Source organism: Chiloscyllium plagiosum, unplaced genomic scaffold (genome assembly GCF_037043375.1).
Source record: "Chiloscyllium plagiosum isolate Xiang-an unplaced genomic scaffold, Cpla_swu_hap1 HiC_scaffold_6, whole genome shotgun sequence".
Lineage (NCBI taxonomy): Eukaryota > Metazoa > Chordata > Chondrichthyes > Orectolobiformes > Hemiscylliidae > Chiloscyllium > Chiloscyllium plagiosum.
Window position 1 is genome coordinate 84,011,561 of NW_028270144.1, and position 16,659 is coordinate 84,028,219.

General features: G+C 40.0%; 1 protein-coding gene across 4 annotated transcripts in view; it reads left to right on the forward strand.

Moving 5' to 3' along the window:
- LOC122550726 (protein mono-ADP-ribosyltransferase PARP4) overlaps positions 1 to 16,659 on the forward strand; it is a 143,726-nt gene that overhangs the window by 81,547 nt on the left and 45,520 nt on the right. For all 4 annotated transcript variants that reach the window (XM_043691882.2, XM_087988155.1, XM_043691878.2 and 1 more), the window contains 4 exons: positions 7 to 88; positions 187 to 321; positions 4,646 to 4,832; positions 7,596 to 7,672. In XM_043691882.2, coding sequence (XP_043547817.2) covers positions 7 to 88; positions 187 to 321; positions 4,646 to 4,832; positions 7,596 to 7,672 — 481 coding nt within the window. The remainder of the gene's footprint in view (positions 1 to 6; positions 89 to 186; positions 322 to 4,645; positions 4,833 to 7,595; positions 7,673 to 16,659) is intronic.

A 16,659-nucleotide genomic window follows, 5' to 3' on the forward strand; every position in this document is an offset into this window, starting at 1 on the left:
ACAAAGCGGATTCTCACTTAACTTATCCATTGAGATGCCATATGAAATAAAAGAAATTACATCTCCAACACACAGCATCAAAATAAAGGTAATTGTTTTTCCTGCTCTTTACTAGGTGTCTGAAAAGTTTTTTTAGATTAATCGACATGCTAAATCAGTTTTTCCCAACATGTGTCTATTTTTCAGCGGACAGACTGTAAGGCTGTTGTCTCAATGGACCAGAACAGCTGTCTAGGAACTGGTTTCCAGTTGCTGATTTTATTGGCTGAAATCCATACCCCAAGAATGTGGGTGGAGAACAATCCAGAAAAAGACAGTCAGGTATTGTTTGCACCATTCGAGTATATATTGCTGGTGAGCTTTAAGCAAAGTAGGTGACTCATTATGGCAACTTAGTGTTTCAAACAATGAGCAAGTAATGTATTTTGAATTGCAATGAAATACCATGTGTTCATAATTTGTACCAGCATTTTTTTTTGATTTTTCAAATCCGCACTTTTATCATTAATGTAAAGCTTCAGTTTCTTTACGGCTGCTGTTAACACAAAGTGATAACGTTGGTTAAATTGAAGGCCACCATCAATTTGGCGACTTTACATATGGTCATATTACACATGTTGCATTAAGGTAATACAATCCCAATGAATATTAGATTATAGAATCAACTTAAGATATGTCAGTATAACTTGGACTTGGATCCTAACTGATTCCAGGCATTTATTGTATTGGACTAACTATTGGTATTTAACTCATATCCAAAATATCTCATTTTTACCACACTCATTTCATTCTTCCAAACATGCTTATACTGTATGAACCTGTGAATGTAAAACATTGGCAATATGTACAAACTTAACTCTCTACTCCCAAACATCTCGACCAAAATGTATGAGGACCACATACCTTTGCGAATCCTTTTAGTTGTCATTTCAATCATTTATGATGATGATCTTTCACCTTTAACCATCAGGCTTAATTCCAGACTTCTTTCTTGCACGGCACGCCGGTCATGACTGACTTTCTGACTCAATCGGTTCTCTTCTCATGACTGCTAAATTTGGTCTCAACAATGAAAACCTTATATGAGTTTGTCTTGTCAAAAATAATTTAGCTAGCGTTTTGCAAGTCCTAGTGACAAGAGTGTTATGAAAAGTAAGCAGAAAATTCACCGATCTATGATACAATGGTAACTGATGTTTCTCCCAATTTGAACCAAGCATTTCCTTAACAAGAACACACTTAATAATTTGTACTTTGTACTCTGCTGCTCTGTTGAAAGTAGATTGATATGGTGGAACTCCAATGTGTTTTACTCTGTTCATTGTCCTGATTTTTGCAAACTCTTCTAAACAAAACTGAAATCTGCTGCCAGACACAAAATCCTATAGGATTCCATAAACAGCAAACTATGCAAAATATGTAGAGTTTAGTTAATTGTTAACTTCATCAGGAACTAATCAACCATTTCAAATGGCTATCTATCACAATGATTAGCTATTACCTTCAAATTCTGCGAACTCAATGTGTACCTCTGTCACATTCTAGATAACCATTTCTGTGGGTTTAAATGTACCAATGGTGATATATTTTGACGTACCATACACTGTTTCATTGTGTTTTCTGGGTACTATGTAACCCCGACTACTAAAGGTAGCTTCCCTAATCAAACTCATCCCTAAGTGTTGATCATGAAGATTATGTAGAAACTATGGTCTGTCCTTTTCAGGAATTACCGCTCTCTTGCTGCCCTCATAATACACAGGTGTCAGCCTTTTGCACCTACTAAGCAGGACTTCTTCCATGTCTACTGTAATAAGCAGCAATGATAGACAGACTATACAATTCCGCAACCAATAGATCAGATCTAAGCCATACAGTCATACCATACCTAAGCATGGGCCAATGGGCTGAAAAATGGCAGATGGAGTTCAATCTGAATCAATACAAGGTATTGGGTTTTGTTATAACAAACAGGGGCAGGACTTGTACAATTAATGGTAGGGCCTTGGTAGTATTGTAGAACAGAGGGACCTAGAGGTTCTAGTACATAATTTTTTTAAGTTTGCATCACATGTAGACAGGGTGTTTAAAAAGACGTTTAGCACGCTTGTCTTCATTGCTCAGTCCTTTGAATATAGGAGTTGAGAAGTCATGTTGAGACTGCACAAGACATTGGTGGGGATTTGTGAGGAATACGGCGTCCAGTTCTGGTGGCCCAGTTAGAGGAAGGATATTATTAAGCAAGGGAGGGTTCAGATGAGATTTACCAGTATATGGCCAGGAATAGAATGTTTGAGTTATAAATAATGGCTGAATAGGCTGGGACTGTTTTCACTGGAGCATAGGAGATTGAGAGGTGACCTTACAGAGATTTATACAATCATAAGGGATATAGATAGTTAATGGTAGGTGCCTTTTCTCAAGGATGGTAAATTTCAAGACTGGGGGCATATTTTCAAAGTGAGAATAGAGAGATTTTAAAAAAAGACATGAGGGGCAATTTTTTTTACACAGAGTGTGGTTCTCATGTGGAATGAACTTCCTAAGGAAGTGGTGGATGTGGGCACTGTTACAATATTTAAAAGACGCTTAGATTAGCACCTGAATATAAAAGTTTTGGAAGGTTATGGGCCAGAAGCAGGCAAGTGGGACTACTTTAGTTTGGGATTATGTTAGGAATGGACTGGTTGGACCCAAGGGTCTGTTTCTGTGCGATGTGACTCTATGAATGGTGGTGGACAATTAAACAACTTCACAGACATCCAAGCTCCTTCCTCGGTGAGTTGTTTAGCTGTCCCACCACCATTCGTAGCTAGTTGTGGTATATCTGTATGGCTTAGAGCTGATCTATTACTTGTAAAATTACATAGGTTTACCTGTCACTGCCTATATATTTAACATGTAATTAGTCCTATTTAGTAGCTTCATTAGGTTGACGCCTAATTTTTAGGTATGCCTAGTGCTATTTTTGATTTACCCCTCCTGCACTCTTCATTGAACCTGGATTGATCCTTTGGCTTGATGATCATGGTTGAGTGGGGAATATATTGGGCCATGTGGTTGCAGATTATGTTGGAGTACAATTCTTCTATGACTGATGGCCCATAGTGGCTCATGAATGCCCAATCTTGAGTTACAAAACCAGAAATTGCTGGAAAATCTCTGACAGCATCTGTGGAGAGAGAACAGAGTTAACATTTCACGTCCAGTGTTCCTTCTTCAGAACTGATGGTAGCTAGGAAAAAGTAGGTAGCTATTTGCAGTGGAGGGAAGGAAGAGGAGGAGCCCAAAGAGAGAGAAAAACAGTTGGACAGATGAAGGATTAGGTAAAGGTCAGCCTGGAAGAATGCTAATGGGGACTGTCTGTAATTGACAATGGGTTGTGTGTGGCAGCAGTCCATGTGATGACAAGGCCAGCTGTGTGGGGTTGGGGTGAGGACATGGGAAAAGGTGCTCAAACCCTAAAGTTGTCAAACTCAATATTAAATTCTGAAGGCTGAAGAGTTGCCAAGCAGAAAATGAGGTACTGTTCTCTCAGCTTGCGCTGAGCTTCATTGGAGCACTGCAGCAAGCCTGAAAAACAGATGTTAACCAAGGAATACGATAGTGTGTTGAAGTGGCAAACAACTAGAAGCTCATGGTCATTTTTGCAGACAGAACATAGGCGTTCTACGAAGCTCATCTATATGGAAAGGTTGCCTCAGTGTTTAGTCATAATAGCTCAGAAAGGTTGCCTGATCAACAGCTGGAGCTTGAGATGTAGAAGCCTGATCATCTGTTTCAGTCTGAACTTAAGACAATTCCATATAAACTGGGTCATTGGTGACTGTAAGCATTGTATAGGAAAGAATTTTTGCAGCATTTTTGAAGTATATTTTGCTTTAATGAAAAACATGGGTATATCCCATTGTTAGAACTGCCTTGGGTTACTAACATCCAGAGTAAACCCAACAGACCAGGGAAAGTTGGAATAAAGCTGAAAAATGTGTTGCTGGAAAAGCGCAGCAGGTCAGGCAGCATCCAAGGAGCAGGAAAATCGACGTTTCGGGCATAAGCCCTTCTTCAGGAAGGCTTATACCCGAAACGTCGATTTTCCTGCTCCTTGGATGCTGCCTGACCTGTTGCGCTTTTCCAGCAACACATTTTTCAGCTCTGATCTCCAGCATTTGCAGTCCTCACTTTCTCAAAGTTGGAACAAAGCCTACACTATAACTATTTGAGCCCAAACGTGCTATTCTAGTCCTTTTCTAATGTTCTTACAGATTATTCATATAAATAAGATGCTTGACTGTTGCTAAGAAAATGTAGAGAGTGACTGATGGCCTGTCTATTAGAGTAATTTGCATATCAAAAGTATCCTCGATCTAATGTAAAATAAGCAACATTCAGCCAAATGCTATGATTGAATAATTATAGTAGGTTCTCTAATGGGTAATGTCTCATGTGGTGTCACTGATCAAGAATTCCAGATTTGCACTTATCAATGACCACTTTGAAATTTTTGCATATTCCATCGTAACAACATCTGTTCATTCTTTGACAGGAATCTTCCTCTGTTTGTTTTCTGTACAACATAGGATAAGTTTATTTATTAAAACTTATATAACTTGCTGAAATAAAGTTCTGTCACTGTGCTTACTCATAGGCCTGTATGCTGGCATTTTATCCAGAATTTGATGTTGGAACTCTTTCCGACTGTGAGGTTATTATTTGCTTGGATTGTTCCTATTCAATGAAGGGCTTAGTTCTTGATGAAGCTAAGAAAGTAGCACTTCTTCTACTCCGATACCTTCCAACCACCTGCAAGTTTAACGTCATTACGTTTGGCACAGGTTTGCAATACAGTTCGTGATCATATTAAAATTTTTGTTCTATATGAAGTGGCATTAGCTTGAAGTTGTCAATTACTTAAGGATGCGTGATTAGTAAATGATTAAGGGTGCATGCAATCTGAGTCCTAAACATATTAGAATCAAGTACTGTGAAATCCCCACCTGGAACTGTATTATACTGGTTGACTCCAAACCAGCTGCAGTTCTAGTCTAGTGTAGTAATAGGCCACAATATAAAAGTCTCCATGCAGACTATTTGGCACATGGGAACAGACAATACTTTAAATAATTAAGATATTACAAAAAATTAAAATGTTATTTCAAATTGAAATAAATTATGTTGTAGTTCAAAACTTATCAGAAACTTTTGGAATTGGAGACAGGTTCAGTTCCTGGTTTCTACTGAGTTGTGATTTCAGGTAAAGTCGAGGTTTGGTCTGCAATTAGTGTCAGTGTACTTCACGTTCGGTATGATGGGTGGGAGATGGTATCATATAAATTAGGAGCAGGATAAGCAATTTAGTCCCAAAAGTCTGCACTGCCATTCAATAACATGATGGCTTATCTGATTTCAACCTCAAATCCATATTCCCAAGTATAGAACATAGAACAATTTAACACAGAATAGGCCCTTCTGCCCTCAATGTTGTGCCGACCTGTGAACTAATCTAACCAATCCCCCCGACACTATCCCATCATCATCCATGTGCTTATCCAAGGATTGTTTAAATGCCCCTAATGTGACTGAGTTAACTACATTGACAGGCATTACATTCCACATCCTTACCACTCTCTGAGTAAATAACCTGCCTCAGACATCTGCCTTAAATCTATCACCCCTCAATTTGTGCTACACCCCCTCATACTATCTGACATCATCATCCTAGGAAAAAAACTTTCACTGTCTACCCTATCAAATCTTCTGATCATCTTCTATGTCTCTATCAAATCCCCTCTTAGCCTTCTTCTTTCCAATGAGACCAGACCCAAGTCTCTCAGCCTTTCCTCATAAGACCTCCTCCTTAAACTTACTCAATGTCATAGCATTCACTGCACTCTTGGGTTGTGAATTCCATGGATTCACAACACTTTTGAGAGAAGCAATTCCTCTGTTTTAAACCTGCTATCCCTTATCCTAAAACTATGACCTGTTCTAGATTCTAGATTGACCTCCTTTCTACTGTGTCAATCTCCTTTAGCATCTTATATAACTCAATTAGATCTCTATTTTTCTTCTAAACTCCAGACAGTATAGGCCTAAACTGCTCAATCTCTCTTCAGAAGACACACCCCTCATCGTCTCAACTCCTGGAATCAATATAGTGGAGCTACTCTGAACTGCCTCCAATGCAGCTACATCCCTCGTCATGTCAGGGGACCAAAATTGAACACAATATTCCAGGAACATCTCCACTGTGAGATCATTAGTTAATTCTATCTTGTTGCACCAGGTGTGGTATAGCCTTCTGTCTGGCATGTACAAGAATATTTTGTTCTAAGAAACTATCCTGAAAACATTCTATCTATTCATCATGCTCATTCAACTCAACAATCATGCAGCCCTAATTCTCATCCTGACAGAGCTTAAAGAACTCGAAGGCTGAGGCTCTATGGATACCCCTACCTGCCTCACTTGTAGTCACATTCTCCTGTTCCAAACTCTGACCAAATCAAACAACCCAACCCTAAGAAATGTGACTGCTCCTGGTACAAAGAATGCACGTAACTTTACCCTTCCCTGATGTGTCGCAGTGTCTGCAGTTCAACCTCCAGTTCATAAACTGCTGAACGTGCTCAAACCTCAAACCCTAGCCGCAGATATATTTACACTAATCTGGCATCCAGAAACTCCCATATGCAACACCAATGATTACGCATCACCTATCCTGTCATCCTAATGTGTTCTCTAAGGAATGACTTAATAATTGTATTCAATTTTATGTTTCGTAGTTTTTTTAATTTTATTAACCTTTGCACTAATTTTTCTACGGCATTGAACTTTAAGAATAGAATAGACTTCTAGTCAGTTACCAGATAATCACCAAACAACCAGTGTCAGAATAAATTATTCAATGTTCCTGCTCATGTTTCCTATTCAGATACTCATATTAGAAAGTAAACCTGTAAACATCAAGTAATGAAAAGATTTCGCTCAAACATGGTAGCATGATACCACTTGGTATTCTTGTATGTCCTCAATGACTGTTGGTATTGAGGATGTTTAGGCCCATGGAAATACAATTTAACTATCTGAATGCCTTGAGGAGAGGAGAGGACAGACAGTATGCTGAAACCAGCAAAATCGTGCAGATTTGCAATTAGTTTTGCAATCTACATTGCAGGAGCAGAGTCCTGTGATGCCAAATTATTTGGAATAAAAAGCTAGCCTACTGGCAATGATAGAACCACTGTCAATTGTCATTAAAAAAAACATATCTGGTTCATTAAAATCTTTCAGAGAAGGAAATCTGCCTTCCTTACTGGCTCTTGTCCAGAATCGTAGAATCCCTACAGTGCAGAAGCAGGCCTACCTGGTGCACACCGGTCCTCCCATCAAGTCCCACCCATCCCATATGCAACTCAAGACTTTCATTGATCTGGGCAATTCTGAATTGGCGATAGAGGCTGGGCTAGCTAGTGAACATGCCATGAACAAAAAAAATGCTTTCATGTCTTTTTGATTCCTGTTCTCAGTATAGCAGTAAATCCTCCTGGATTCTGCTGGCATTCACTCAGTTTTATTCTACTGTTTTCCTGTTCTAGATTACAAAGAACTCTTTCGTTGTTCACAACAAAGAAATTCTGAAGATGCGGTAAAAGCTGCAAATAACTTTATTCTGGTAAGCATTGAATTTGTTTTATTTTCTCTATAATAATTAGAAAATTAGAGCTATTCATATTTAAAGTATATTTACAAAGGAGATTTACCAGGATGTTCCCAAGGCTGGAGAGACTGAGCCATGAGGGAAGATTGGATATGCTAGAGTCGTTTTCCATTGAGTAGCGAAAGGTTGAGAGGGGCCTGATAGAGATGCTTAAGATTATGAGGAGCACAGATAGGGTGAAAGGGAGGCAGTTTTTCCAATAGTAGGAGGCATCAATAACCAGAAAGCATCAATTTAAGGTAAGAGATAAAGGTTAAGAGGAGAGTTGAAGAGAAACTTTTTCACTCAGAGGGTGGTGGAATCTGGAATTCACTGATTGAAAGAGTATTGAGTCAAAAACTCAGAACATTAAGCGGTATTTAGATATTCACTTCTTTCGTCATAGCTTCCAGTGTTATGGACCAGATGTTGGAAAATAGGATTGGTGTAGTCAAATGTTTGTTGACCAGCATGGATACAGTGGTCTGAATGGCCTCCATCTGTGCTGTAAATGTCTGAGTCTGTATGAGCATATGCAAATTAGGTTGTAATTTACCTTGTTACTGATTTATTATGAACAATTGCTTTGTAAGACACAAGTTGAATATGCTCAACAGAGAGTCATGGAGTAATACAGCATGGAAACAAGCCCTTTGGCCCAAATTGGTCCATGCTGACCATGGTGCCCACTCAGCTAGTTTCAATTGCCAGCATTTGGTCCATATCCCTCTAAACCCTTCCCATCCATGTACTTGTTCCAAATGTTTTTTTTTTAGATATTGCTATTGTACCTGCCTCAACCACTTTCTCTGGCAGCCCATTCCATACATGTACCACTCTGTGCATGAAGAAGTTGCCATTCAGGTCCTTCGTAAATCTTTCCCCTCTCACCTTAAACCTATGCCCTCAAGTTTTCAATCCCCCATCCCTGTGAAAAAGACCACATGCGTTCACCCTATCTATGCCCCTAATGGTTTTATACACCTTCATAAAGTCACCACTCATTCTCTTACGTTCCAAGAAATAAAGCCCTATCCTGGCCAACCTCTCCCTATAACTCAGGCCTACTAGCCCTTGCAACATCCTTGTAAATCTTCTTTGCACTCTTTCCAGTTTAACTATCTTTCCTATAACAGGGTGACCAAAACTGTACACAATACTCCAAGTGCAGCCTCACCAACGACTTATACAACTGTACCACAACATCCCAACTCCTATATTCAATGCTAAATGCCTTCTTCACCACCATGTCTACCTGTGACACCACTTTCAATGAACTATGTACTTGTACTCCTAGGTCCCTCTGTTCCACAACACACCTCAGGACCTTACCATTTACTGTATAAGTCCTACCTTGGTTTGAATTTCTAAAGTGCAACTCTTCACACTTATCTGTATTGTAAAGCATTTGCCAAACCTCAAGATCTCTCTGTAAATTTTCATAATCTTCCTCACTGTCAACGATAGCTCCTCATTTTGTACCATCCACAGACTTACTAATCATGCCTTGTACATTCACATCCAGATCATTTATGTAATTAACAAATAACAAAGGTCCCCTGAGGCCCATCATTAGTCACAGGCCTCCAGTCCGAGAAACATCCTCCAAACATCACCCTCAGCTTCCTACCATCAAGCCAATTTTGAATCCAATTAGCTAGCTCTCCCTGGATCCCATGCAACCTAACCCTCATGACTAGCCTGCCATGCTGTACCTTGTCTAAGGCCTTACCAAAGTCCATAGACAATATCCACCGTCCTACCCTCATCTGTCATCTTGGTTACCTCTTTGAAAAACCCAAAAAGGTTTGTCAGACATGATTTCCCAGGCACAAATCCACGCTGACTGTCCCTAATCAGACCTTGACTATCCAAATGTTGGTTGATCCTGTCCCTCAGTATACTCTCCCAACAGCTTGTCTACCACTGATGTCAGACTCACAGCCCCATTGTTCCCTGGCTTGTCTTTGCTACCTTTCTTAAACAATGGAACAACATTAGCTACCCTCCAGTCTTCCAGAACTTCACCAGTGGCTAAAAAAAAAACAAAAATTAACTCCCTTAATCACCCAATTTTAACACAATTAAAAACTGAAAGAACTGTGGATGCTGTAAATCAGAAGCAAAATCAGAATTTGTTGGAAAAGCTGAGCAGCATCTGTGGAAACAAATTGGAGTTAATGTTTCAGGCCGAGTAAGGAAGGGAATGAGGGAAAGAGGTGCTCTGCTCCTCTTGGTTCTTATTTCTTGACTCAGCAATTTGTTTTTGTTTCAAAACTCTATTGGTGGTTTCACTCAAGTGCTAAGTGGAATTGTGATGGCAAATTTAAATCTACTAACACAAGAGGCTGGTCTGACCCACTTACACAGGAACTGCCTGAAGCCGCTTCTTTGCTCAATGAGACTAACTGTCTCTTTAAATGTAGCCCTTGTAAAAATCCTGTTAAAGAACTTCGGAATTTATCTGCAGTTTTCAGTTAAATGCAAATTGCGAACTACAACTGGAGTTGTACAAAAAATTTAGACTTTCTTACCCATTAACTATCAACATTCAATACCTGTCCCCCATTAGTTGGATAGATGATATTACTCAGATCTGATGGAAGTCTGGCCAATGAGAGGCAGTAGATTATGAAACAAAACAGAAATTGCTGAAGAACCTCAGTAGCTCTGGGAGCATCTGCAGAAAGAAAACAGATTTAATATTTCAAGTCTGGTGACTCTTCATCAGATCTGAGGTTCTGACAACCCTCTTGAGTTGATTATTAATCTTCCAATTAACGCATTTAGGATTTTTCAGCAAGTGTTACCCAATTGTGGAACACATTCAACAATAGATAGCTTGTTTTGGCTTTTGCATGTACACAGTTCATTGAAGTTGGTTAGAAGACATATATTCATTCCTAAACAGCAGAATATATTCAAACCTTGTAGCACCAGAGGCACCAGACCAAAAAAGCAATGGGAGGAGAAGATGAGATATAAGAGTAAGCTAGGTAATAATATGAAAGAAGATTGCAAGAGTTTTTTAAGATATATAAATAGTAAGAGGAAGGCAGAGTGGACATTGGACTACTGGAAAATAAGGCTGGAGAGGTTGTAATAGGGAACAAGGAAATGATGGAGAAAATGAATAGGTACTTTGCATCAGTTTTCACAGTGGAAGACACCAGTAGCAGACCAGAACTTCAAGTAACAGGAGGCAAAGGTGAGTATAGTGGTCATCGCTAAAGAGAAGATGCTAGGGAAGCTGAGAGATTGGAAGGTGAATATATCACTCTGACAAGATGGACTACACCCCAGAGTTTTGAAGGAGATAGCTGAGGAAATTGTAAAGACATTGGTGGTTGTTTCAGGAATCACTGGAGTCAGGGGGCTCCCAGATTGCTGTAAAATGGCTAATGTTACCCCCCCCCCGCCCCCGGTTAAGAAGGGAGGGAGGCAGAAGAAAGGAAACTATAGACTGGTTAGAATGACTTTAGTTTTTGGTAAGATTTTACAGTCCACTATTAAGGATGAGAATCCAGAGTACTTGGAAGTGCATGGTAAAATAGAGTTTAGATTAGATTTAGATTACATTACAGTGTGGAAACAGGCATTTCGGCCCAACAAGTCCACACCGACCCGCCGAAGCGCAACCCACCCATACCCCTACATTTACCCCTTACCTAACACTACGGGCAATTTAGCATGGCCAATTCACCTGACCTGCACATCTTTGGACTGTGGGAGGAAACCGGAGCACCGGGAGGAAACCCACGCAGACAAAGGGAGAACGTGCAGACTCCACACAGTCAGTCGCCTGAGGCGGGAATTGAACCCGGGTCTCAGGCGCTGTGAGGCAGCAGTGCTAACCACTGTGCCACCGTGCCACCCACCGTGCTGCCACTCTTTATTTGAGTTGAGTCAGCAAGGCTTCGTCAAGGGAAGGTCAAACCTGACAAATCTGTTAGACTTATTTGAGGAGGTAATGAGCAAGTTAAACAAAAGAGAGCTAGGAGATATGATCTATCTGGATTTCCAGAAGGCCTTTGACGAGGTGCTACACAAGAGGCTGCTAAATACGATTAGAGCCCATGGTGTTGGGGCAAGTTATTGGCTTGGATAGAGGATTGGCTGAATGGCAGAAGGCAAAGTGTAAGGATAAAGGGATCTTGTTCAGGATGACAGCTGGTGACGAGTAAAATTCCGTAATGGTCAGTGTGGGGACCACAACTATTCACATTATACATTAACGATCTGATGAAGAAACTGAGGGCATTGTTACTAAGTTTGCAGATGACTCAAAGATAGGTGATAGGGCAGGTAATGTTGAGGAAAGAGGGAAGTTGTCAAATGACATGCACATGATAGAAGAATGGGCAAAGCGGTGGCAGATTGAATACAACGTGGAAAAGTGTGAGGTTATGCACTTTGATAGGAAGAATAGAAGTGTAGACTATTTTGTAAACGGGAAAAGGCTTCAGAAATCTGAAGCACAAAGGGAATTGTGTATCATGGTTCAGGACCTTGTTAAGGTTAAAATGCTGATTCATTTGGCAGTTAGATAGACAAATGCAATGTTAGCATTCATTTCAAAAACAGAGAAGTACTGCTGGGCCTATATAAGGCTGTGGTCAGACCGCATTTGGAATGTTGTGAGCTGGCAAAAAGCTGGCACAATGATGCTCCTTTATTTGATTTGATGAATTGTAGTACTGAATCAAGAATACATTGCACGAAGTGATACCTGCTTTTATGTTAAATTTTTCTGAAAAAAGTCACCTTTTTCAAAGCTATTCATCTCCTGTTCAATAGGACTATTTACAAGAAGTATCAAAGTAAAGCGAAAACAACATTTATACTGTAAGAGAGGAAAGTGCTAATTAGTTGGCAGATAGACACTGATTGATAAATTATTACCATGAAGATGAAACGCTTTGTCAAAATGTGTCTTTTTTCAGCAATATTTAAGTCATTATATTTTAATTTACTTGAGAATCAACACTCAAAAATGAAATTCTATCCTTTGAAGTACCATAAACATCATGACAAAGTGATCTCAGAAAATAAAAAAACATTTAATTTTAAAAAGTCTGTACAACATGCTGTTGTGACACTAAATTACCCTATTAGTATATAAGAATTTGTAAGGATTTAGTTTCTACTAATGATTCATAATTCATCAAAGATTGGTGTGGGAGAAACAGGTTTGAATTCATGGGACAGAAATGGGGAAGGAGGGAGCTGTTCTGATTGGACAGGCTCCAACTCAATTATGCTGGGACCAGAGTCCTGGTGAATTGCATAACTAGGTCTGTAGATAGAACTTTAAACTAAAGGACAGAATGTCATATTGTACCAAGGAATCATAAAAGTATAGGGAAATTCAAGAATAGAACAAACATAAAGGCTTTATATCTTAATACATGAAGCATTTGAAATAAGGTAGACAAAACATGCAAATCAAGATACATGAATATGATGTAAAATCCATTGCGTAAAAATGGTTGCAAGGAAATCAAAACTGGGAACTTACTATTCAGGGATATTTGACCTTTTAGAGAGACAGAAGGGAGGAAAAGGTGGTGGGGGTAGCACTATTGATAAGAAATGAAATGAGGACAGTTATGAGAGTTGCTCTAGGCTTGGATGATTTAAAGTCCATTTGGGTGGTGATATAAAACAGCATGGTAAGAAGACATTGGTAGGAATAGTGTACAGACCCCAAAACAGTAATCACTCTGTGGGCAAGAGTATAAATCAGCAAGTAATAGGGGCATGCGTAAAAAATAAAACAATACTTATCATTGTCTTTAATCTTCATGTTGATCAAATGGGAAAGAAAAGCTACGACAATTAATTCATAGTGTGCATTAGGGATAGTTTCCGAGAGCAATATGTCTGGAAGCCTAGCAGGGAGCAGGCTATATTGGATCCAGTAATGGATAATGAGGCAGGTTTACTAAATAACCTCTGAGTAAAAGATCCCCAAGGAAGTAGTGATCATGACATAATAGAATGAAATATTCAGTTTGAGAGTGAGAAACTTCTGTTGGAAACAACAGTCTTTAAGTAAAGGGAATTATAACGAAATAAGGATACAGTTAGCTAAAGTGAACTGGGTGGATAGATTAGCAGGAATGAAAGTAACCAAGCAGTGGCAGCTATTTAAGGAAGTAATTCATGACTCTCAGTAAAAGTACATCCCAGTAAAGAGAAAAGCTTCTAAGAGAGGGATAAACCAATCATCGCTAACAAAGGAAATTAAGGTAAGTATTAAGCTGAACGACAAACATATACGGTGGCCAAAGTCAGTGATATTTCTGAAGATTGGCATGAATTCATAATCCAGCAAAAGAAGACTAAAAAGATAACATAGACAGAGAAAATAAACTATGAAGGCAAACTAATGTGGAAAATAAAAACTGACAATAAGAGTTTCTTTAAATATATAAAAAGGAAGAGAGAGAGAGAGAGGTCAAACTGAAGATAGGCCCTTGGGAAATGAATCTGGGGAGATACCTTAGGAAAACAAGGAGATGGCAGAGAAATTAAACAGATATTTTGCGTTAGTCTGTACAGTGAAGGTACTTTGAATATTCCATTGACACTAAAGAATAGAGGGAAGGAATTAAATACAATCACCAGTGTTGTGATTGTAACAAGGTCAGCCAAATGGACTTCATACAATATGACTTCCTTGATTGGGGCTATTAGATATTAGATTACTTACAGTGTGGAAACAGGCCCTTCGGCCCAACAAGTCCACACCGACCCGCCGAAGCGTAACCCACCCAGACCCATTCTCCTACATTTACCCCTTCACCTAACACTACGGGCAATTTAGCATGGCCAATTCACCTAACCTGCACGTTTTGGATTGTGGGAGGAAATCGGAGCATCCGGAGGAAACCCACGCAGACACGGGGAGAATGTGCAAACTCCACACAGAGAGTCGCCTGAGGCGGGAATTGAACCCGGGTCTCTGGCGCTGTGAGTCAGCAGTGCTAACCACCGTGCCGCCCACAAATTAATCAGATCCAATCAGGGAGCCCGGGCTGATAGATTAAAAAAATGAGTGTCTGACATTCTGTTCACTCTGAGAGCTGGCTCTGAGGGATGAGAATCAGTGTCAAGGATTCTCCATGTGTAAATAAAGCGTGACTTGATTATGGGATACCGGCTTCTGTGGCGTTGTTTTGTGATGACACGAGTGGGGTTAATGATGTAACCATGGAAAAGGACCTACTAACTGAAGCCCAACTGGACTTCAAATAGGCAGTACAACTGGCTTTCTCATTGGAAAATGCGACAAATGGAGTATATGAGTTGCAGGGTATTCTGATGGAAATGAATACAATCACCCGTCTGACAGAGCTTGGGGAACTCCACTTGAGTGACAGCAATTGCATAGCCTCACTTAGGACATATCCTGAACAGAGGGACTCTACATCAGCTCACAATAAAACCTCAAAATGCCAAGCCTCAGCCAGATGGTTAAAATCTTCTTCAGGGTCTAGGCCATCAAGCCATTGTAGTTGTTGTCGGTATGGAGACTTGCGACAGCAAAAAGGTTCAGCTCGACCTAAATTGAGTAAGAGAATGCATTGGCCTTATCCAGGAGAGTGCACTCCCTGGAATGTCACCTACATCTGGTTTGGAATGGTTAAATTGCTTAGCAACATCCAAATTGGAACCAATCAAAGTAAACATCTGGTCACCCTGTTCTAATGGACGCCAATGCCAACGCAGCCATTTCAGTGATCGCAGAAATAGTCTTTAACAAAATTCACTCTGGACTCCAATGCTTAGCCTTGTGCAAAATGTCAGCCAGGCTGAGAACTGATACCAGGGAACCTTTACAGATTAAGGGTATAACTTTGGTTCCAGTTTCTTATGAGAAACAGCTGGTTCAGTTATCACTGATTGTAATAAAAGACTCAGGCCCAAGCTTGATATGGCAAAATTGGTTGAGAAAGATTCACCTATATTGGCTCAACATTTTTCAAATAGAAAATGGCTACCTGAGTTCAGTCCTAACTAAATACTCGGATGTTTTTCAGGAAGGTCTAGTGACAGTCAAAGGAGCTAAAACAACCTTGCATGTTGACCAGGAAGCAATTCAATGATTCTGCAAGACTTGTCAGTGCCTTTTGCCTTATAGGCAAAAGTAGAGCTGAGATCAGAAGGCTGGAAAGCAAAGGAATCATCAAGCCAGTCCAATTTGCAGAGTGGACAGCACCGGTAATACCGATTGTGAAGCCTGACAGGTCGGTTCGCCTATGTAGGGATTTTGAACAAACAGTAAACCTCTTGTTGCAGCTAGATAAATACCCAATTCCTGGCAGAAAGAACTAATATGCAAAATTGGCAGAGTGGCTATCCTTCACAAAGCTGGACATGAGCTATGCGTGCGTACAATTACAGTTAAGCAAGGATTCCCAGAAGTATGCTACAATCAATACCCATAAGGGTTTGTACCAAAATACAAGACTGCCATTTGGGATATCATTAGCCTGTGCAATTTTCCAGCAGATGATGGAAAACATTTTACGATGTCTACCCCAGGTTGCCATTTATCGAGATGACGTACTAGTAACAAGAAAGACCAGTAAGGAGCATTTACATAACTTGGACTGAGTCCTTAGACATTTCTGCCAAGTGGGCGTATGCCTGAGAAGGACAAAATGTGTGTTCCAGACGCCCCAAGTGACCTACTTGACTACAGAGTTGACAAGACAGTGTTACTCCTGTTGGAGAATAAAATGTGGGCGATGAAAAGTGCCCCAGCTCCCACATCTGTACCAGAGCAGTGTTTCCTTGAACTTGTGAATTATTACAGAAAATTTATACATAATCGGGTCTCCATCCTGGCACCTTTGTATCAACTCTTTAAAAAAGGGTCAGCCTTGGAAATGGTCACGTAGCCAAGCCATAGCTTTCAGGGAAATGAAAGAACAGCTACCATCCTCTAAGGTGTT